The sequence below is a fragment of the Bombina bombina genome, chromosome 1 (assembly GCF_027579735.1).
Source record: "Bombina bombina isolate aBomBom1 chromosome 1, aBomBom1.pri, whole genome shotgun sequence".
NCBI lineage: Eukaryota > Metazoa > Chordata > Amphibia > Anura > Bombinatoridae > Bombina > Bombina bombina.
Genome location: NC_069499.1, coordinates 638,080,408 through 638,103,929, shown reverse-complemented (window position 1 = coordinate 638,103,929; position 23,522 = coordinate 638,080,408). Strand labels below are relative to the sequence as shown.

Here is a 23,522-nt window from a genome sequence, read left to right as displayed (position 1 = left end):
AATTTTCTCGAACTGTGATTGTGTGTCTAAGATCTTAGAGGCGGATTCATACATGCGATAGGTCAATGTTAATCTATTCATTACTTCCTCCCATGGGGGGGCTTTATTTTTCCAATATTTTGCAATACTCATTCTGGTGACCGTACATGTTATCTTGATGAATGTGTTTATGTGTTTGTTAAATCTATGTATAGGGCCATTAAGCAGGGCTTGAAAAGGAGTTAGTTGGATAGGTTCTTCGAGGACAGACTCGAGAAGAGAGGATAGTTGAGCCCAAATTGGCCGTATTATAGTACAGTCCCACCACATGTGGTAATATGATCCTATTTCCCCACATCCCCTATAGCATAATCTATTATTGGAGAGAGACATATGGTAGGTTTTAGTCGGGGTTAGATACCATCTATACATAGTTTTGATCGTGTTTTCTCTCAGGTCTGCACTCAGAAGTCCTGTGCAGGCCGAGTGGAAAATTTCATCCCATCTTTTTTTATCTTTTACCATATCTAAGTCTCTTTCCCAGTGTAAGAGTATTGTGGGTTTAGTCAGTTTGTTTAGCGATTGGATCTCTAGGTATATTCTAGATATCGCCCTTTTGGGTCTATAAGTGGAGTTCAGAAAGGTTTCCAGGGTTGAGAGTGTGCTATGGTTAGAGGTTCTGACATATTTTTGAATTGCTGAGTTAACCTGGAGATACTGGAACCACTGGAGCTTAATTGTATCTAATTGGGTCTGTATTTGAGTGTATGTTTTAGATTTTCCCCCCACCAGCCAGTCTGCCACCCTATATAGTCCTTTGTTAGCCCATTTATCGGTTATAGTCTGTATCTCGCTGGAAAGGAGATATCTAATTGGGTACATAAGTGTTTGGGTAGGTAATAACTTTTGTTGTTTGGCAAGTAATGACCATAGGTGAGTGGTATTGTCTGAAATGTGTGATCTGAATTTGTCAGGTGTATTTTTTGTAGGGTGTTTATTCCACAAGATGTCATCTACCTGGGCGGACCCCCTAAGGTCAGCTTCTATTTTGGTCCAAAGTACTTCTCCCCTTCTCCCGCCTATGATTACCGTTTGGGCTAATCTTGCTGCTCTGTAATATTCTAACAGGTTAGGTGCTCCTATCCCTCCCAAGACCCTATGCTTTGTAATAATAGTTGATGAAATTCTTGCCATTTTCTTCTCTCTTATAAATGCTATTAGTTCTGCTTGGAGTGTTTTCAGATCCGCAATCGGAACTTCTATGGGGAGTGTTCGGAATAGATACAGTAGGCGGGGTAGAATGGTCATCTTTACTGCTGCAAGCCTACCCATCCATGAAAAAGTGAATGTCTTCCACTTATTAAGGTTCCTTCTAATTTCTTTGAACATAGGTTCATAATTGCGCTTGTGAAGGTGGTTAATTTGGGTAGTCAGGTAAATCCCCAGATATTTAAGGGAGTGAGTGGCCCACTTTAGTCGAAATTGATTTCTATGAGTTTTTTAATTTGTTGGGGTAGTCCTAGTGATAGCGCTTCACATTTATCCAAATTAATCTTATAACCTGAAATTTGGGAGAATTGATCTAGAATTTTATATAAGTTAGGTAGTGAAATGAGGGGCTTAGTCAACGTCAGCAGGATATCGTCCGCAAAGAGTGTTAATTTGTATTCCTGATCTTTAATCGTAACTCCTGAGACATCTGGTGTCTTTCTAATTGTTGCTGTTAGGGGTTCTATGCAAAGTGCAAAGATAAGGGGGGAAAGTGGGCACCCCTGTCTCGTACCATTTAATATAGGGAAGGATCTAGATTTATATCCCGACACGGAAACCTGAGCTAAGGGAGTCGAATATATCACATTCAAAGCTTTAATGAAGGCCCCTTCAAATCCCATCTGGAGTAGGACTGCTTTCATGTATCCCCAATCTATTCTATCGAATGCCTTCTCCGCGTCCAATGACAGGAGCAGAGAAGGCATTCCCTTTTTCCCAACATAGTCTATTAAATTCAGTATCCTTCGTACATTATCCGGTGCTTCTCTATCTTTAATGAAGCCCACTTGATCCAAGTGGATCAATTTTCGAAGGATATGTTTTAGGCGATTGGCTAAGACCTTTGTGAGAATCTTCAAGTCCTGATTAATAAGAGAGATGGGACGGTAACTAGAACAAAGCTTATGATTTTTACCAGGTTTGGGTATTACTACAATTCTTGCTTGTAGAAGGTCATTTGGGATTTTATGGCCTTCCAATATATAATTACACAGATCAGTGAGATGGGGCACTAAAATTTCCTTAAATGTTTTATAGAATTCGCTAGCGAATCCGTCCGGCCCTGCTGCTTTCCCTGATTTAAGGTCTTTTATAATACCCAATATTTCCATTTTTGTAACTGGGGCATTTAAGCTGTCGCTGTCTTCCTTCGAGAGGGAGTTCAGCTCTGCTTCCTTTAGGAATGATGTAGTTTGGGACTCTATCTCTTGTGTGTGTGTTACTTTGTTGCCATCATATAGCTTCCCATAAAAGTCTGCAAAAGCGTCCACTATGTGTTGCGGGTGTGACACGAGAGCGCCATTCGGGGCTAGGATGGACCCTATAGTGGATGCCCTACACCTTTCTCTTAGTTTATGTGCTAGGAACCTATCCGGTTTATTCGCGTATAAGTAGTATTGTGTGTTGAGTTTCTGGATCGCTCTAAGTGATTGATTGTTTAAGAGGTTAGCTAGGTATGATCTTTTAGTTTCTAAGGTGGATAGGATATCAGCTCTGCTGGTTAATCTATGTTGGGTCTCAAGTTCTCGGATTTCTGCGTGGAGGTTTGTTATCATGGATTTATATTGTCTATTCCGAAGCGATTTTTCCTGTATAAGCAGACCTCTAATGTATGTCTTATGTGCAGCCCATGGAGACAATGGGTTAAGTGTGGAGCCACTATTAATGTTCCAAAATTCGGTGAGTTGTTTGCTAAGTCTGTCTTTAACTAAGGGGTCCTTTAAGTATGTGGGGTCATAAGTCCAAGTCCTAGCTCTGAGTGTATCTACAACTCCATCCAGGTGCAGTGTGAGAACCGAGTGGTCGGACCACACACAGGGGTGGATTGTCGAGTTTCTAAAAAGAGGTAATAGTATCTGACTTGTGTATATGTAATCAAGTCTCGTGTAGTGTTTATGAGCAGAAGAGTAGAAGGTTGTATCCGTGGTTTGACCATACATTGAGTACCAGGAGTCGACCAATGCATGTGGGGCTAAATGTTCTTGGATGGAATTTACTATTCTGTTGTGTCTAAGTTGTTTGGGAGTTAACTTGATATTACTGTCCGTATGTTTAGTCATAGTAATATTGAAATCCGCCGCTAATATAATTTTATGTTGTGACCAGTTAGTAAGTAAATTGGAAATGTTATTGAAAAAAGTGTGCTGATTATCGTTAGGGGCATAAATATTACATAGGATAATGTTGGAGTCTAGTAGACGGCCTTTAACGATGAGGTATCTCCCTTCTTTGTCTGCTATTGTAGACTCGTGTTCAAAGGGTAAACTGGAATGGATCAGTATTGATACACCTCTCTTCTTGGTGGTAGTGGATGCATGGTATTGCTGTGTGAATTGTTTAGCCCAATATTTGGGGATTATATCTTGGGTAAAATGGGTTTCCTGGAGGAATATAATGTTGGCCCCTAAATGTTGGTATTGGGACATGGCTGTACGTCTTTTGACATTAGTGTTTAGTCCTCTCACATTATGAGAGACAAGATGTATCTGGGGAGTCATAGAGTCTTTGTGGTGGGTGGTCTTGGTGGTAATGAGTCTGTTTTGGGATGTTTTAATACATACTGACTGGGAGGAGTCAAAAAGACAGTCGACTGGTGAAGGGTATAGTGATTTAGTTCGGAGAGGAGAGCGGCCCCGACGTCCCTGAAGAAAAAGAAGGATAAGATTAAAGAGAAAAAACAACAAGAAAAACAACAATATACATAATTACTTAACTTGAGCCCCTTAGGAGGGACAACATATAAGATATGCATTAGCGTTACCTTATAGAGGTGGTCGCTGCCTAAACTTTAATATAGCTAAAATTATTAAGTCAGCAACATATGAACTTTTCTTGAAACGATAAACATGGCTATAACTATAACTTTTCCATAATATCTGCATCTGAGTTTTTAACTGGAAAGTCAAATAACAGTATTACCCCCAGCAGGGGGGTGTGGGGTGGTAAATCCCTTGAAAGGTGTCATATCAAAAAAGGATACTGGTTTCTCAGCGGAACATGCTGAGTCCTGGAGTAGGAGATTCCCGGCTATGGGGGGTATCCCAGGCAGGATGAGAAGTTAGAGAAATGTAGGTTTGTCTTATTTCTTGGATCCTTTGTGGGTCACTTTTGTCCATCTGGGCTGTTTAGGGGGACCAGATGATTTCTGTGGCTGATCCTCAGTGGGTATATGTGGAGTCTCTAGTCCCAAGAGTTTACAGGTCGGTCCTATGTCCTCCTGGTCACGAAGTGTATAGGATTTGTTGTCTTTAAGGATGTACAGGGCAAAGGGAAAACCCCATTTGTATTTAATTTGTTTTTTTCGTAGGAGGGTAGTCAAGGGGCGGAGAGAACTCCTTCTCTGAAGTGTTCAGAGACTAAGATCCTGAAAGAATTGTATTACGGTACCTTGAAATTTATATGTCGGTTTGGACCTAGAGGCTTGGAGTATTTTTTCTTTGTCTTGGAAAAATGATAGCTTGATAATAACATCTCTAGGTTGAGCATCCTCTTTGGTCGTAGCGCTCTATGTGCTCTTTCAATTTCGTAATCTGATTCATCAGAGTCTCCAGTAATGTTGCGAAACAGTTGCTGCAAATATGGCTGAAGGTCCGTATTAGCAATGCTCTCTGGAACACCCTTTAGTCTGATATTGTTTCTGCGGGATCTGTTTTCCAGATCATCAACTTTATCCTGTAGTTCTGTGATAGATTGTTGTTGAAGTTGAATGGTGTGGGAGGATGCTGCTAATTCTTCTGAAACCGAGTCCCTATTTTCTTCGAGTATTTCAAGTCTGCCACCTAAGTCGGCTATGTCAGATCGTATGTCCGTGAGACTAGCTGTAACCGCTGAGTGCATGGAGTCAATCTTTTCCCAAAGTTTTTCGAAGTTATTAGTAATATCTTGTTTAGAAACCAAGTCTCTTAAATCAGCTTTGGTTACCGGATTTTTGTCGTCCTCAACTGTAAGAGGTGTAGATTCAAGGTCTGAGTCCCCTCCTGCCTCCATCACTGACATTTCTGTATTTTTACTTAGCTTAGAGGGCTTAAAGAAAGTGCTGACTGAAGAAGATTTGCTTGATTTGTCTCCCCTTGTAGGTTTTCTGGCTGACATAATAACTAGCCTGTAAAAAGCATGAACAACCGGGGTTCAGTGTGTAGTATTAGATTCTGTTGAGTAGCCAGATATTATGGAAAGGTCTGTGTGTCAGAAAAAAATGGCGGGTGAGGTAAAGGTAATATGGCGCTGTCAGCGTCTATAGCTGATCCTGTATTGTCTTCCCCAGCTTCTGTTAGCCTTAGTGATGGTAGCGGAGGGAGAGTCTCTGCTTGTTTAAATTTTTATGTTTTCACTGCGGGGGATCCTTTAGTATCAGTAGTGGCTAATGTGGTGTAACTTCTGTCCCTTTATGCAGTATTATAAGCCCTGTATTTAGATATATTTCCTTTTTGAATAGCTCATTCACAGATTCCTTTGTATCCCCAGGAGCCAATTACATGCTGTCTCCTTCTGATTACCCTGCTTGGTTTACATGAGAGCGTGTATGTGTTCCTGTTCTCTCCCCCCCTTTAACAGATCCTCAGTTTTTGGTTTTAGATCCGTCATTAAATAAGACCCCTTTTAAAATCCAGTATTATATGAACTGGACAAGAACTCCGTTCTGTGGGATTGCCATGCTTTCAGTATTTCTATTGTCATATTGTATTTGTAGCACTTCTTAACATTGCCCCCTTAAGTGTATCCGCTGTCGCGGCCTACCTTTTTACCGCTGAGCTGGTGAATGAGGTCAGGGAATAGAGCTGCCTGTCGGTTGTCGTGTGCGCAGCGTAATCTATAGCTCCGATGGGGGTTGTTCACCTCTAATGACCGCGGTCCGGTCTTGTTTCAATTTAGATAGCTCCGGTGTCTTGGTGAGGTTTGCGCCGTGACCATACCTCAGCCTAGGCCTCTCTTCTTGTATGGCGCGAAAATGTTTATCTGGCTGGGTGACCAGCTTAGGATAGCGCTACAGCGTGTAAAAATGAAATAAACTCTTCTTCAACAGCTCGGCTTCCTTTGGGTCATGTTAGGAGAATAAGTTAGCCCTCCTGAATAGTTTTATGCTGACTTTTTGTCTGGTGCAGCACGGAGCTCAGAGATTACACAACCATCTCCGAGCTCAGTCAGGCTCCGCCCCCTGTTTATTATTTAAAGGGACAGTAACGCTTTTCTTTAAAAACGCTTTTATTGCATTATTAGCCTGCCAAATTCTGTCTAACATGTCTATACCTTCAGATGGCTTATGTTCTGTGTGTATGAAAGCCAAGGTGGTTCCCCCAATTAATGTTTGTGCAAATTGTGTCATAGCGTCCAAACAAAGTATGGACAGTACTGCCACATTGAATAAGATAGCCCAAGATGATTCTTCTAATGAAGGTAGTGGGGATAGTTCCTCATCCTCTCCTTCTGTGTCAACACCAGTTTTGCCCGCGCAGGCGATACCTAGTACATCTACCCACCATCGGGTAATTATAGCCCACTGATAACAAATAGAAATATTTAACATGAGTCAAACCTTAATTAAAATTTAAAATTTATATTCTCTTTTGGCCCTTCTAATTTTTATTCACCATTGGCCCCTTTTTAACTATACTTTAAGGTTAAACATTGATACAACGATAAGTATAGACAAATTATCTTTCTCTAATATTACGCTCTAATTACAGAAACCTTTTAACAATATCCTTTGTTTCATAGAGTGATTAAAATAAACACTCTAAAAGTGATTGACATAAGATATATAATATCTCTGTCTATTTTAAAAGTAATCATATAAAATGTTTATTGCTACATAAAGTCACCGTACTATATTATAATTAAGACCCAAGGATACCTATGTTATATAATAAAGCAGCATTTTTTAAATGTTCTTGAACTTTTTTGATTTTTATGTATATCATCAATTAGTGATTCATTGCTTAATTATAGAGGCTTTAAATAGCCTTGAATCCCCACATCTGGTATCTTGAAAAAGGCTGTCCAGCCGAAACGCGTTGATACCAGAGCACACCTGCACAGGATCTGAGAAGACAAAGAGAATATCAGCTATACCCTGTTGAAATATTCAAGTTCCCACCTAGCGGCATATATTTAACCGCAAAGATCACATTGATAACTAGAATTCCTTTTTCTACTTATCCTACAAACTTTCTACTTATCCCACAACCACATTTCAGTACCCAGATCGGTCACTGAACGACATCTAAGACATCTAAGAAACCTGGGAACAACGAACCGGAGAGGCACGCAAATATTCCACATCAGGAGGTTATCCAACAACCATACCATAGTGATCGGTCACTGACCGACAGACAAGCCACAGAAAAGAAAAACCGGAGATACTTAAAAAACATCAGCAAACGGTTAGCACCTAACCGCAACGAAGATCCCACCAAGAAACCCTTAAGAGCGCGATCGGTCACTGACCGACAAAGGACAAGATAACAGAGCGGCCACGGCAACCACACAAGCATTCATATTAAAGTGAATTTTCTTGCAGCAAACAGATAAGCCCACCTAACAAGAGGAAACCAAAGCGGCATTTATTTAACCGCCAGCAGCTCATATAGAACCAAATCATTGGCATAGCGGCGTTTATTTAACTGCAATCATCTCACAAAAGTGATATCAAACAGATACACTTCAAGGTACTAATTTGTATACTTATATCACAGTGTGATAAAAATCGCACCAACATACCTCTACATTTGATATATAGTTACCTAAGATAAGATCTCAATTGCACAGCTGAACTTGAAACAAAGTATCCTATATGAAATATACAGCAACTATTGCCTTATCCACTATAAAATTGTATTTACAAACATTTTGTTAGAAATTACAACTTGTGATAAACCTATAACTGTATAAATTGCAAGATTTCAATGATATTATTTTAATTTAATTTTTTATATATTTATGTATATTTTTTAGAAAATTACGTACATTTTTATACATAGAGACACCGGTGTCATTTTTTAAACTTTGAAGGAATTTGTAATAATTTTTGTTTAATTGTACTTTTAGCATCACTAGTATTGGGTAAATTTACCATAATCAAATAAAGGATCATATTTTATTTCTTAAACAAGTTTCGACATCCAATTTTTTTCCAAAAGAGAATATAAAATAGTACTCATCAAAACATTAACATATATTGAGCCCACATATTATCACACATATTTACAGTAAGACATATTGGGAATAGCAACTTGGTTTGCGCCACCTACTACAACTAACTATAACTCTTTAAACTTTGGGATAAAGTTTACTTCAGGTGTGCTAGATTCCCCACCAGCTAGACAGTCTAACCCTACCAAACATGGATAATACACTGTCAGCGGTATTAGCCAGACTGCCTGAATTTAGAGGAAAGCGTGATAGCTCTGGTGTTAGGCGTAATACAGAGCATACAGACGCTTTAAGAGCCATGTCTGATACTGCCTCACAATATGCAGAAGCTGAGGAAGGAGAGCTTCAGTCTGTGGGTGATATCTCTGACTCAGGGAAACCTGATTCTGATATTTCCTCGGCTCGTAGAGTCTCCGAGTTATCTGCTTTACAATGTGATTCTCCTTATCTGATCTTTCATGCAGATAAGGTAGTTCTGCGTACAAAACCTGGGTTTTTGCCTAAGGTGGTATCTACTAAGAATATCAATCAAGAGATTGTTGTTCCATCATTGTGTCCTAATCCTTCTTCAAAGAAGGAACGTCTTTTACATAATCTGGACGTGGTTCGTGCTTTAAAGTTTTACTTACAAGCTACTAAAGATTTTCGTCAAACATCTGCTTTGTTTGTTGTTTACTCTGGACAGAGAAGAGGTCAAAAGGCTTCGGCAACCTCTCTTTCTTTTTGGCTAAGAAGCATAATCCGCTTAGCCTATGAGACTGCTGGACAGCAGCCTCCTGAAAGGATTACAGCTCATTCTACTAGAGCTGTGGCTTCCACTTGGGCCTTTAAAAATGAGGCTTCTGTTGAACAGATTTGCAAGGCGGCGACTTGGTCTTCACTTCATACTTTTTCCAAATTCTACAAATTTGATACTTTTGCTTCTTCGGAGGCTATTTTTGGGAGAAAGGTTTTACAGGCAGTGGTACCTTCCGTTTAAGTACCTGCCTTGTCCCTCCCTTCATCCGTGTACTTTAGCTTTGGTATTGGTATCCCACAAGTAATGGATGATCCGTGGACTGGATACACCTTACAAGAGAAAACACAATTTATGCTTACCTGATAAATTTATTTCTCTTGTGGTGTATCCAGTCCACGGCCCGCCCTGTCATTTTAAGGCAGGTCAAAATTTTAGATTAAACTACAGTCACCACTGCACCCTATGGTTTCTCCTTTCTCGGCTTGTTTCGGTCGAATGACTGGATATGGCAGTTAGGGGAGGAGCTATATAGCAGCTCTGCTGTGGGTGTCCTCTTGCAACTTCCTGTTGGGAAGGAGAATATCCCACAAGTAATGGATGATCCGTGGACTGGATACACCACAAGAGAAATAAATTTATCAGGTAAGCATAAATTGTGTTTTTTACACTTAAAGCCTCCAATATATATATTTTTTCTCTAATTTCAACCAGCATAATATGCAATCATTTCTCAATACTGTAGTTTTTAAGTTATAGACTGCAATATATTTTTAGTACTTATAAGCTAATAAAAAATATTTAAATTGCATTTCTTTTACAGATTTATTCCCTTTAAGTGGTAAACAACTCCAAATTTTTTAAATAATTTGCATATCAATTGTGCAAGTCAAAGTAGTCAGTGTCAGTGTTCTTGAATTATTATACTTTAAAGGGACACTGTACCCAAATTTTTTCTTTTGTGATTCAGATAGAGCATGCAATTTTAATCAACTTTCTAATTTACTTCTATTATCAATTTTTCTTCGTTCTCTTGATATCTTTATTTGAAAAAGAAGGCATCTGAGGGGCCAGCAAATTTGTGGTTCAGAACCATGGACAGTAGTTGTTTATTGGTGCTGACAATCAGCAAGGACAACCCAGGTTGTTCACCAAAAATAGGCCGGCATCTAAACTTAAATTCTTGCTTTTCAAATAAACATACCAAGAGAATGAAGAAAATGTGATAATAGGAGTACATTAGAAAGTTGCTTCAAATTGTATGCTCTATCTGAATCACAAAAGAAAAAATTTGGGTACAGTGTCCCTTTAATCATTATATTTTTTAAATATATTTGAAACAAATTTCTTCTATGCTTTTAAGCAAAAAACAGAACGGTACTCTTTCAGTTCTCTTTTTCTGAATCAAGTGAAATAAACAATAATTCAGTAATTTACAAACACTTTATCTTGCATGAATTTAGGTAGTTCTATATATACTCTTTCAGTGCGGCATATTTCCTGCAGACTAGTGTGTTGGTGTGAGGGAACTGAACCTTCTGAGGGAACTGTACGAAGAAACATATTGGTAAGCATGCCAATAGTATATCTGCTATTTGTAGTAACTACCAATTAATAGGATGCTGTTATGCAATTTTTACATGTATTAGTTTTTATTATCTAATGTTTCACAACATAAATTGTAATATCTTATTATTTAAAAAAAAACATATATCTAGTCTACGTCAAGGGCAAATTTTTTTTATATAAATGTTTTAAACACATTTTATTTCACCATCTCAGACAATGTCTCCACTGTGTAATGGCTTTGGTGTTTGGAGGGCTTTAACAAGTTTGCAAGAGATCATTAGACAATCATCATTTACTTTGAATGTTTAATTAAATAAAGTGTTTACATATATTACAGAGAAGGACTTTAAGTAGAGGACTTAACGAGGTATATGAGGTCTGAGCTTAGAGGTTTAGCCATTTAGGTAGTAGTTGACCATGGGGTCATGAGAAAAAGACAACTAGTAAGAAAAATTATATCAGAGGCAGACACAAATCCACCACAGGATACACAAAGCTTAGTAATAGACTAAACATTTTTAACTTTGTCTTCTTTGTTTGCAATGGCACACTTTTTTCAATTAATCTGCCATATTCTTCTGTTGACAGGGTTTTGATACTGTTATACTCTGCTGGAATCATCTTATCAAACAATCCTTACTGATTTTTTTTCAAAGTTTTAGAAATCCAAGGAATTACAACAACTGTTACCAATAGATGATGATATTTCAATAGAAATTTGATTTCATGGTACTTACAAAATGATGTAACATGACATCCTACCCTTGAGCACAGTAACTCCTTTCCTTTTGAGCTGTAGTCACTTACTATTTTTATCTCAGGGGAAGCAACAACATAGATCTGTTTATGACACTGTTCATTTGTAAAACACCCAACTGAATATTGTATTTACATATCTGGATAAAATCTATTCCCACATCACTTGAAACTAACGCACTTCAGCTCCGAGCGTTTAACTCGCAAGAATGCATCCAACACAATGACAAGCTGTCTATACACTTTTAGGTTTGGGCATGCCCAGACATACAAAGACAAGTCTTCCTGCCCTAATGTTATGTTTTTGCCTGTACCAACATGATAGATCATGATTTCATGTTGTCAATATCAAATGTAGTAACATTGTAGAGCTCATTGACAAGCATAAGTTTTTGTATGTCAATTATAAACATAATTAGTGCAAAATACTGTTCAGTTTTATTATTTTTTTACGCTTATATTACATCTTGTCATTTCTCAAAATACATGAATAAAGTACGCTTTTCTCCTGTTAAGTGTAGTCAGTCCACGGGTCATCCATTACTTATGGGATTATATCTCCTCCCTAACAGGAAGTGCAAGAGGATCACCCAAGCAGAGCTGCTATATAGCTCCTCCCCTCTACGTCATACCCAGTCATTCTCTTGCACCTAACTAATAGATAGGACGCGTGAGAGGACTGTGGTGTGTTAAACTTAGTTTTTATTTCTTCAATCAAAAGTTTGTTATTTTAAACGGCACCGGAGTGTGTTGTTTCTTCTCAGGCAGCATTAGAAGAAGAATCTACCTGAGTTTGTCTATGATCTTAGCAGTCGTAACTAAGATCCACTTGCTGTTCTCGGCCATTCTGAGGAGTGAGGTAACTTCAGAACAGGGGATAGCAGGCAGGGCCCACCTGCAAGGAGGTATGTTGCAGTATATTATTTTCTAAGGAATGGAATTGACTGAGAAAATACTGCTAATACCGATGTAATGTAAGTGCAGCCTTAAATGCAGTAGTAGCGACTGGTATCAGGCTGATATGTATGTATGTATACTCTGAGGTATTTCTGGGGAATGGAATTTCACTAAGAAAATACTGTCTATATTAAAGTAATATTTGAGCCTGCACTGCAGTGAAAGCGACTAGCAGCAGGCTTATTAATAACATTTCATAATTTTCATTTTTAAAACGTTTACTGGCATGTTAATCGTTTTTTCTGAGGTACTTGGTGATAAAACTTTATGGGCATGATTTTTACCACATGGCTGTCGTTTGTTTTCTGAATAAAAACAGTTTACTGAGCTTCCCCACTGTTGTAATATGAGTGGGAGGGGCCTATTTCTTCTGTTATGTGTGATCAGTCCACGGGTCATCATTACTTCTGGGATATAACTCCTCCCCAACAGGAAATGCAAGAGGATTCACCCAGCAGAGCTGATATAGCTCCTCCCCTCTACGTCAGTCCCAGTCATTCTCTTGCACCCAACGACTAGATAGGATGTGTGAGAGGACTATGGTGATTATACTTAGTTTTTATGACTTCAATCAAAAGTTTGTTATTTTATAATAGCACCGGAGCGTGTTATTACTTCTCTGGCAGACGTTGAGGAAGAATCTACCAGAGTTTTTACTATGATTTTAACCGGAGTAGTTAAGATCATATTGCTGTTCTCGGCCATCTGAGGGAGGTAAAAGCTTCAGATCAGGGGACAGGGGCAGATGAATCTGCATTGAGGTATGTAGCAGTTTTTATTTTCTGAATGGAATTGATGAGAAAATCCTGCTATACCGTTATAATGACATGTATGTATACACTTCAGTATTCTGGGAATGGTACTTCACCGGAACTACTTTGTTAAAGGTCACTAATCTTTTTAATAAGTATTATATCATGTTAAACGTTTTTGCTGGAATGTAGAATCGTTTACACTGCTGAGGTACTGAGTAAATAAATGTTTGGGCTTTATTTTCCACTTGGCAGTAGTTTATTTTGAATTGTGACAGTTTCGTTTCTCTTCACTGCTGTGTGTGAGAGGGAGGGGCCGTTTTTGGCGCTCTTTGCTACGCATCAACAATTTCCAGTCAGCTATTATTTTTCCTGCATGATCCGGTTCATCTCTGACAGATCTCAGGGGTCTTCAAACTTCTTGAAGGGAGGTACATTCTCTCAGCAGAGCTGTGAGAATTTTTTATATTGACTGTGGATAAAGACGTTACTCAATAATTTTTATGTCAAATTTAGTTATGTTATCTTACTAATGGGAACAAAACCTTTGCTAAAAGTTGTGTTGTTTTAAAGTTGATGCTATAACTGTTCTCAGTTTTTTATCTCAACTGTCATTTAATCATTTAATCGTTTAAGTACCTCTTTGAGGCACAGTACGTTTTTGCTAAAAAAGATTATAACCAGGTTGCAAGTTATTGCTAGTGTGTTAAACATGTCTGACTCAGAGGATATCTGTGTCATTTGTTCCAATGCCAAGGTGGAGCCCAATAGAAATTTATGTACTAACTGTATTGATGCTACTTTAAATAAAAGTCAATCTGTACAATGTGAACAAATTTCACCAATCTGCGAGGGGAGAGTTATGCCGACTAACTCGCCTCACGCGGCAGTACCTGCATCTCCCGCCCGGGAGGTGCGTGATATTATGGCGCCTAGTACATCTGGGCGGCCATTGCAGATAACATTACAAGATATGGCTACTGTTATGACTGAAGTTTTGTCTAAATTACCTGAGCTAAGAGGCAAGCGTGATCACTCTGGGGTGAGAACAGAGTGCGCTGACAATACTAGGGCCATGTCTGATACTGCGTCACAGCTTGCAGAGCATGAGGACGGAGAGCTTCATTCTGTGGGTGACGGTTCTGATCCAAACAGATTGGATTCAGATATTTCAAATTTTAAATTTAAATTGGAGAACCTCCGTGTATTACTAGGGGAGGTCTTAGCAGCTCTCAATGATTGTAACACCGTTGCAATACCAGAGAAACTATGTAGGTTGGATAAATACTTTGCGGTACCGGCGAGTACTGACGTTTTTCCTATACCTAAGAGATTAACTGAAATTGTTACTAAGGAGTGGGATAGACCCGGTGTGCCGTTCTCACCCCCTCCAATATTTAGAAAGATGTTTCCAATAGACGCCACCACTCGGGACTTATGGCAAACGGTCCCTAAGGTGGAGGGAGCAGTTTCTACTCTAGCTAAGCGTACCACTATCCCGGTGGAGGATAGCTGTGCCTTTTCAGATCCGATGGATAAAAAATTGGAGGGTTACCTTAAGAAAATGTTTGTTCAACAAGGTTTTATTTTGCAACCCCTTGCATGTATCGCGCCGATTACGGCTGCGGCAGCATTTTGGATTGAGTCTCTGGAAGAGAACCTTAGTTCATATACGCTAGACGACATTATGGACAGGCTTAGAGTCCTTAAACTAGCTAATTCATTCATTTCGGAGGCCGTAGTACATTTAACCAAACTTACGGCTAAGAACTCAGGATTCGCCATACAGGCACGTAGGGCACTGTGGCTAAAATCCTGGTCAGCTGATGTTACTTCTAAGTCCAAATTACTTAATATACCTTTCAAGGGGCAGTCCTTATTTGGGCCCGGTTTGAAAGAAATTATCGCTGACATTACAGGAGGTAAGGGCCACGCCCTACCTCAAGACAAAGCCAAAGCTAAGGCTAGACAGTCTAATTTTCGTCCCTTTCGGAATTTCAAAACAGGAGCAGCATCAACCTCCACTGCACCAAAACAGGAAGGAGCTGTTGCTCGTTACAGGCAAGGCTGGAAGCCCAACCAGTCCTGGAACAAGGGCAAACAGGCCAGGAAACCTGCTGCTGCCCCAAAGACAGCATGAACCGAGAGCCCCCGATCCGGGACCGGATCTAGTGGGGGGCAGACTTTCTCTCTTCGCCCAGGCCTGGGCAAGAGATGTTCAGGATCCCTGGGCGCTAGAGATCATATCTCAGGGATACCTTCTAGACTTCAAATTATCTCCACCAAGAGGGAGATTTCATCTGTCAAGATTGTCAACAAACCAGATAAAGAAGGAAGCGTTTCTACGCTGTGTACAAGATCTGTTATTAATGGGAGTGATCCATCCGGTTCCGCGGTCGGAACAAGGACAAGGGTTCTACTCAAACCTGTTTGTGGTTCCCAAAAAAGAGGGAACCTTCAGACCAATCTTAGATTTAAAGATTCTAAACAAATTCCTAAGAGTTCCATCGTTCAAAATGGAAACTATTCGGACAATCTTGCCCATGATCCAAAAGGGTCAGTACATGACCACAGTAGATTTAAAAGATGCTTACCTTCACATACCGATCCACAAAGATCATCACCGGTATCTACGGTTTGCCTTCCTAGACAGGCACTACCAGTTTGTAGCTCTTCCATTCGGATTGGCTACGGCCCCAAGAATCTTCACAAAGATTCTAGGTGCCCTCCTGGCGGTACTAAGACCGCGAGGGATTTCGGTAGCTCCGTATCTAGACGACATTCTAATACAGGCTTCAAGCTTTCAAACTGCCAAGTCTCATACAGAGTTAGTTCTGGCATTTCTAAGGTCGCATGGATGGAAAGTGAACGAAAAGAAGAGTTCTCTTTTTCCTCTCACAAGAGTTCCATTCTTGGGGACTCTTATAGATTCTGTAGAAATGAAGATTTACCTGACAGAGGACAGGTTAACAAAACTTCAAGATGCATGCCGTGTCCTTCATTCCATTCAACACCCGTCAGTAGCTCAATGCATGGAGGTGATCGGCTTAATGGTAGCGGCAATGGACATAGTACCTTTTGCACGCCTACACCTCAGACCGCTGCAATTATGCATGCTAAGTCAGTGGAATGGGGATTACTCAGATTTGTCCCCTACTCTGAATCTGAATCAAGAGACCAGAAATTCTCTTCTATGGTGGCTTCATCGGCCACACCTGTCCAGGGGGATGCCATTCAGCAGGCCAGACTGGACAATTGTAACAACAGACGCCAGCCTACTAGGTTGGGGCGCTGTCTGGAATTCTCTGAAGGCTCAGGGATTATGGAATCAGGAGGAGAGTCTCCTTCCAATAAACATTCTGGAATTGAGAGCAGTTCTCAATGCCCTTCTGGCTTGGCCCCAATTAACGACTCGGGGGTTCATCAGGTTTCAGTCGGACAATATCACGACTGTAGCTTACATCAACCATCAGGGAGGGACAAAAAGCTCCCTAGCAATGATGGAAGTATCAAAGATAATTCGATGGGCAGAGTCTCACTCTTGCCACCTGTCAGCAATCCACATCCCGGGAGTGGAGAACTGGGAGGCGGATTTCTTGAGTCGCCAGACTTTTCATCCGGGGGAGTGGGAACTTCATCCGGAGGTCTTTGCCCAAATACTTCGACGTTGGGGCAAACCAGAGATAGATCTCATGGCGTCTCGCCAGAACGCCAAACTTCCTCACTACGGGTCCAGATCCAGGGATCCGGGTGCGGTTCTTATAGATGCCTTGACAGCACCTTGGAACTTCGGGATGGCTTATGTGTTTCCACCCTTCCCGCTGCTTCCTCGATTGATTGCCAAAATCAAACAGGAGAGAGCATCAGTGATTCTAATAGCACCTGCATGGCCACGCAGGACTTGGTATGCAGATCTAGTGGACATGTCATCCTGTCCACCTTGGTCTCTACCTCTAAGACAGGACCTTCTGATACAGGGTCCGTTCAAACATCAAAATCTAACTTCTCTGAAACTGACTGCTTGGAAATTGAACGCTTGATTTTATCAAAACGTGGTTTTTCTGAGTCGGTTATTGATACCCTGATACAGGCTAGGAAGCCTGTTACCAGAAAGATTTACCATAAAATATGGCGTAAATACCTATACTGGTGTGAATCCAAACGTTACTCCTGGAGTAAGGTTAGGATCTCTAGGATCTTGTCCTTTCTACAAGAGGGCTTAGAAAAGGGTTTATCGGCTAGTTCATTAAAGGGACAGATTTCAGCTCTGTCCATCTTGTTACACAGGCGTCTGTCAGAAAATCCAGACGTCCAGGCCTTTTGTCAGGCTTTAGCTAGGATCAAGCCTGTGTTTAAAGCTGTTGCTCCACCATGGAGTTTAAACTTAGTTCTTAACGTTTTACAGGGGGTTCCGTTTGAACCCCTTCATTCCATTGATATAAAATTGTTATCTTGGAAAGTTCTGTTTTTAATGGCTATTTCCTCGGCTCGAAGAGTCTCTGAGTTATCAGCATTACATTGTGATTCTCCTTATCTGATTTTTCACTCAGACAAGGTAGTTCTGCGTACTAAACCTGGGTTCTTACCTAAGGTAGTTACTAACAGGAATATCAATCAAGAGATTGTTGTTCCATCCTTGTGTCCAAATCCTTCTTCAAAGAAGGAACGTCTTCTACACAATCTGGATGTAGTTCGTGCCCTCAAGTTCTACTTGCAGGCAACTAAAGAGTTTCGTCAAACTTCTTCCCTGTTTGTCGTTTATTCTGGACAGAGGAGAGGTCAAAAAGCTTCTGCTACCTCTCTCTCTTTTTGGCTTCGTAGCATAATACGTTTAGCCTATGAGACTGCTGGACAGCAGCCTCCTGAAAGAATTACAGCTCATTCCACTAGAGCTGTGGCTTCCACTTGGGCCTTTAAGAATGAGGCCTCTGTTGAACAGATTTGCAAGGCTGCAACTTGGTCTTCGCTTCATACTTTTTCCAAATTTTACAAATTTGACACTTTTGCTTCTTCGGAGGCTATTTTTGGGAGAAAGGTTCTTCAGGCAGTGGTTCCTTCTGTATAATGAGCCTGCCTATCCCTCCCGTCATCCGTGTACTTTTGCTTTGGTATTGGTATCCCAGAAGTAATGATGACCCGTGGACTGATCACACATAACAGAAGAAAACATAATTTATGCTTACCTGATAAATTCCTTTCTTCTGTTGTGTGATCAGTCCACGGCCCGCCCTGTTTTTAAGGCAGGTAAATATCTTTTAAATTATACTCCAGTCACCACTTCACCCTTGGTTACTCCTTTCTCGTTGATTCTTGGTCGAATGACTGGGACTGACGTAGAGGGGAGGAGCTATATCAGCTCTGCTGGGTGAATCCTCTTGCATTTCCTGTTGGGGAGGAGTTATATCCCAGAAGTAATGATGACCCGTGGACTGATCACACAACAGAAGAAAGGAATTTATCAGGTAAGCATAAATTATGTTTTTAGCGCTTTATTGCGCAGTAAAAATTTAGTCACAGTCTTCCTATTTCTTCCTCGATGATCCAGGACGTCTCTACAGAGCTCAGGGGTCTCCAAAACTAGTTTTGAGGGAGGTAATCACTCACAGCAGACCTGTGACAGTGTGTTTTGACTGTGATAAAAACGTTAATTATTAAATTGTTATCCGTTTTTTGGGTATTAAGGGGTTAATCATCCATTTGCTGGTGGGTGCAATCCTTTGCTAACTTAATACATTTACTGTGAAAAATTGGTTGCTATAACTATTTTGGTTCATTGTTATTTCAACTGTGACAGCTTTTTGTGCTTCTTAAAGGCACAGTAGCGTTTTTTATATTGCTTGTAAATTTATTTAGAAAAGTATTTCCAAGCTTGCTAGTCTCATTGCTAGTCTGTTTAAACATGTCTGACACAGATGAATCTCTTTATTCACTATGTTTAAAGGCCAATGTGGAGCCCAATAGAAATTTGTGTACTAATTGCATTGATGCTACTTTAAATAAAAGCCAATCTGTGCATGTAAAGAAATTATCACCAGACAACGAGGGGGAAGTTATGCCGACTAACTCTCCTCACGTGTCAGTACCTTCGCCTCCCGCTCAGGAGGTGCGTGATATTGTGGCGCCAAGTACATCAGGGCGGCCCATACAAATCACTTTGCAAGACATGGCTAATGTTATGACTGAAGTACTATCTAAATTGCCAGAATTTAGGGGTAAACGCGATCACTCTGGGGTAAGAACAGAGTGCGCTGATAATAATAGAGCCATGTCTGATACTGCGTCACAATTTGTAGAACATGAGGACGGAGAGCTTCATTCTGTGGGTGACGGATCTGATCCAAGTAAACTGGACTCAGACATTTCAAATTTTAAATTTAAGCTTGAGAACCTCCGTGTATTACTAGGGGAGGTATTAGCGGCTCTGAATGATTGTAACACAGTTGCAATTCCAGAGAAAGTATGTAGGCTGGATAAATATTTTGCGGTACCGGCGTGTACTGACGTTTTTCCTATGCCTAAAAGGCTTACAGAAATTGTTAACAAGGAGTGGGATAGACCCGGTGTGCCTTTTTCACCCCCTCCTATATTTAGAAAAATGTTTCCAATAGACGCCACCACACGGGACTTATGGCAGACGGTCCCTAAGGTGGAGGGAGCAGTTTCTACTCTGGCTAAGCGCACCACTATCCCGGTGGAGGATAGCTGTGCTTTTTCAGATCCAATGGATAAAAAGTTAGAGGGTTACCTTAAGAAAATGTTTGTTCAGCAAGGTTTTATATTACAACCCCATGCATGCATTGCGCCTGTCACGGCTGCGGCGGCATTCTGGTTTGAGTCTCTGGAAGAGACCCTTAGCACAGCTCCATTGGATGAGATTATAAACAAGCTTAAAGTCCTTAAGCTAGCTAATTCATTTATTTCTGATGCCGTAGTACACTTAACTAAACTTACGGCTAAGAACTCCGGATTCGCCATTCAAGCGTGTAGAGCGCTGTGGCTTAAATCCTGGTCAGCTGATATGACTTCTAAATCTAAATTGCTTAACATTCCTTTCAAAGGGCAGACATTATTCGGGCCCGGTTTGAAAGAAATTATCGCTGACATTACTGGAGGTAAGGGCCATGCCCTGCCTCAAGACAGGGCCAAACCAAGGGCTAAACAGTCTAATTTTCGTGCCTTTCGTAACTTCAAGGCAGGAGCAGCATCAACTTCCTCCGCTCCAAGACAGGAAGGAACTGTTGCTCGCTACAGACAGGGCTGGAAACCTAACCAGTCCTGGAACAAGGGCAAGCAGGCCAGAAAACCTGCTGCTGCCCCTAAGACAGCATGAAGTGAGGGCCCCCGATCCGGAAACGGATCTAGTGGGGGGCAGACTTTCTCTCTTCGCCCAAGCTTGGGCAAGAGATGTCCAGGATCCCTGGGCGTTGGAGATCATATCTCAGGGATATCTTCTGGACTTCAAAGCTTCTCCTCCACAAGGGAGATTTCATCTTTCAAGGTTATCAGCAAACCAGATAAAGAAAGAGGCGTTTCTACGCTGTGTACAAGACCTCTTACTAATGGGAGTGATCCACCCAGTTCCGCGGTCGGAACACGGACAAGGGTTTTATTCAAATCTGTTTGTGGTTCCCAAAAAAGAGGGAACTTTCAGACCAATCTTGGACTTAAAGATCCTAAACAAATTCCTAAGAGTTCCATCGTTCAAAATGGAAACTATTCGGACCATCTTACCTATGATCCAAGAGGGTCAGTACATGACCACAGTGGATTTAAAGGATGCCTACCTTCACATACCGATTCACAAGGATCATTACCGGTATCTAAGGTTTGCCTTCCTAAACAGGCATTACCAGTTTGTAGCTCTTCCCTTCGGGTTAGCTACGGCTCCAAGAATCTTTACAAAGGTTCTGGGCTCTCTTCTGGCGGTACTAAGACCGCGAGGAATAGCGGTAGCTCCGTACCTAGACGACATTCTGATACAAGCGTCAAGTTTCCAAACTGCCAAGTCTCATACAGAGTTAGTTCTGGCATTTCTAAGGTCGCATGGGTGGAAGGTGAACGTAGAAAAGAGTTCTCTATTGCCACTCACAAGAGTTCCCTTCTTAGGGACTCTTATAGATTCTGTAGAAATGAAAATTTACCTGACGGAGGACAGGTTATCAAAACTTCTAAATGCTTGCCGTGTCCTTCATTCCATTCAACACCCGTCAGTGGCTCAGTGCATGGAGGTAATCGGCTTAATGGTAGCGGCAATGGACATAGTACCTTTTGCACGCCTGCATCTCAGACCGCTGCAATTGTGCATGCTAAGTCAGTGGAATGGGGATTACTCAGATTTGTCCCCTCTGCTAAATCTGGATCAAGAGACCAGAGATTCTCTTCTATGGTGGCTTTCTCGGCCACATCTGTCCAAGGGGATGCCCTTCCCGCAGGCCAGATTGGACGATTGTAACAACAGAAGCCAGCCTTCTAGGTTGGGGCGCAGTCTGGAATTCCCTGAAGGCTCAGGGATCATGGACTCAGGAGGAGAGACTCCTTCCAATAAACATTCTGGAATTAAGAGCAGTTTTCAATGCTCTTCTGGCTTGGCCTCAGTTAGCAACTCTGAGGTTCATCAGGTTTCAGTCGGACACCATCACGACTGTGGCTTACATCAACCATCAGGGAGGGACAAGGAGTTCCCTAGCGATGATGGAAGTCTCAAAGATAATTCGCTGGGCAGAGTCTCACTCTTGCCACCTGTCAGCGATCCACATCCCAGGCGTGGAGAACTGGGAGGCGGATTTTCTAAGTCGCCAGACTTTTCATCCGGGGGAGTGGGAACTTCATCCGGAGGTGTTTGCCCAACTGCTTCATCATTGGGGCAAACCAGATCTGGATCTCATGGCGTCTCGCCAGAACGCCAAGCTTCCTTGTTACGGATCCAGGTCCAGGGACCCGGGAGCGGTACTGATAGATGCTCTGACAGCACCTTGGGTCTTCAACATGGCTTATGTGTTTCCACCCTTCCCGATGCTTCCTCGATTGATTGCCAGGATCAAACAGGAGAGAGCATCGATGATTCTAATAGCCCCTGCGTGGCCACGCAGGACCTGGTATGCAGATCTAGTGGACATGTCGTCTGAAACAGGACCTTCTTATTCAGGGTCCTTTCAAACATCCAAATCTAATTTCTCTGAGGCTGACTGCATGGAGATTGAACGCTTGATTCTATCAAAGCGGGGATTCTCGGAGTCAGTAATTGATACCTTAATACAGGCTAGGAAACCTGTTACCAGGAAAATTTACCATAAAATATGGCGTAAATACTTATATTGGTGCGAATCCAAGAGTTACTCATGGAGTAAGGTTAGGATTCCTAGGATATTGTCTTTTCTACAAGAAGGTTTAGAAAAGGGTTTATCTGCTAGTTCGTTAAAGGGACAGATCTCAGCTCTGTCTATCCTTTTACACAAACGTCTGTCAGAAGTTCCAGACGTTCAGGCTTTTTGCCAGGCTTTGGCTAGGATTAAGCCTGTGTTTAAGACTGTTGCTCCGCCGTGGAGCTTAAACTTAGTTCTTAACGTTCTGCAAGGTGTTCCGTTTGAACCCCTTCATTCCATTGATATCAAGCTGTTATCTTGGAAAGTTCTGTTTTTAATGGCTATTTCCTCGGCTCGAAGAGTCTCTGAGTTATCGGCCTTACATTGTGATTCTCCTTATCTGATTTTTCATTCAGACAAGGTAGTTCTGCGTACTAAACCTGGGTTCTTACCTAAGGTAGTCACTAACAAGAATATCAATCAAGAGATTGTTGTTCCATCATTGTGCCCTAACCCTTCTTCAAAGAAGGAACGACTTCTGCACAATCTGGACGTCGTCCATGCCCTGAAATTTTATTTGCAGGCAACTAAAGATTTTCGTCAAACTTCTTCCCTGTTTGTCGTTTATTCTGGACAGAGGAGAGGTGAAAAAGCTTCGGCTACCTCTCTCTCTTTCTGGCTTCGTAGCATAATACGTTTAGCCTATGAGACTGCTGGACAGCAGCCTCCTGAAAGGATTACGGCTCATTCTACTAGAGCTGTGGCTTCCACTTGGGCCTTTAAGAATGAGGCCTCTGTTGAACAGATTTGCAAGGCTGCAACTTGGTCTTCACTTCACACTTTTTCAAAATTTTACAAATTTGACACTTTTGCTTCTTCGGAGGCTGTTTTTGGGAGAAAGGTTCTACAGGCAGTGGTTCCTTCCGTGTAAAGATCCTGCCTGTCCCTCCCATCATCCGTGTACTTTTAGCTTTGGTATTGGTATCCCATAAGTAATGGATGACCCGTGGACTGACTACACTTAACAGGAGAAAATATAATTTATGCTTACCT

At 41.2% G+C, this 23,522-nt stretch overlaps 1 protein-coding gene across 1 annotated transcript in view; it reads left to right on the top strand.

Annotated features, from left to right (window-relative positions):
* Positions 1–23,522, top strand: part of TEX11 (testis expressed 11) — an 827,067-nt gene that overhangs the window by 146,563 nt on the left and 656,982 nt on the right. Inside the window, exon 2 of the mRNA XM_053699074.1 lies at positions 10,621–10,700. Coding sequence (XP_053555049.1) covers positions 10,621–10,700 — 80 coding nt within the window. The remainder of the gene's footprint in view (positions 1–10,620; positions 10,701–23,522) is intronic.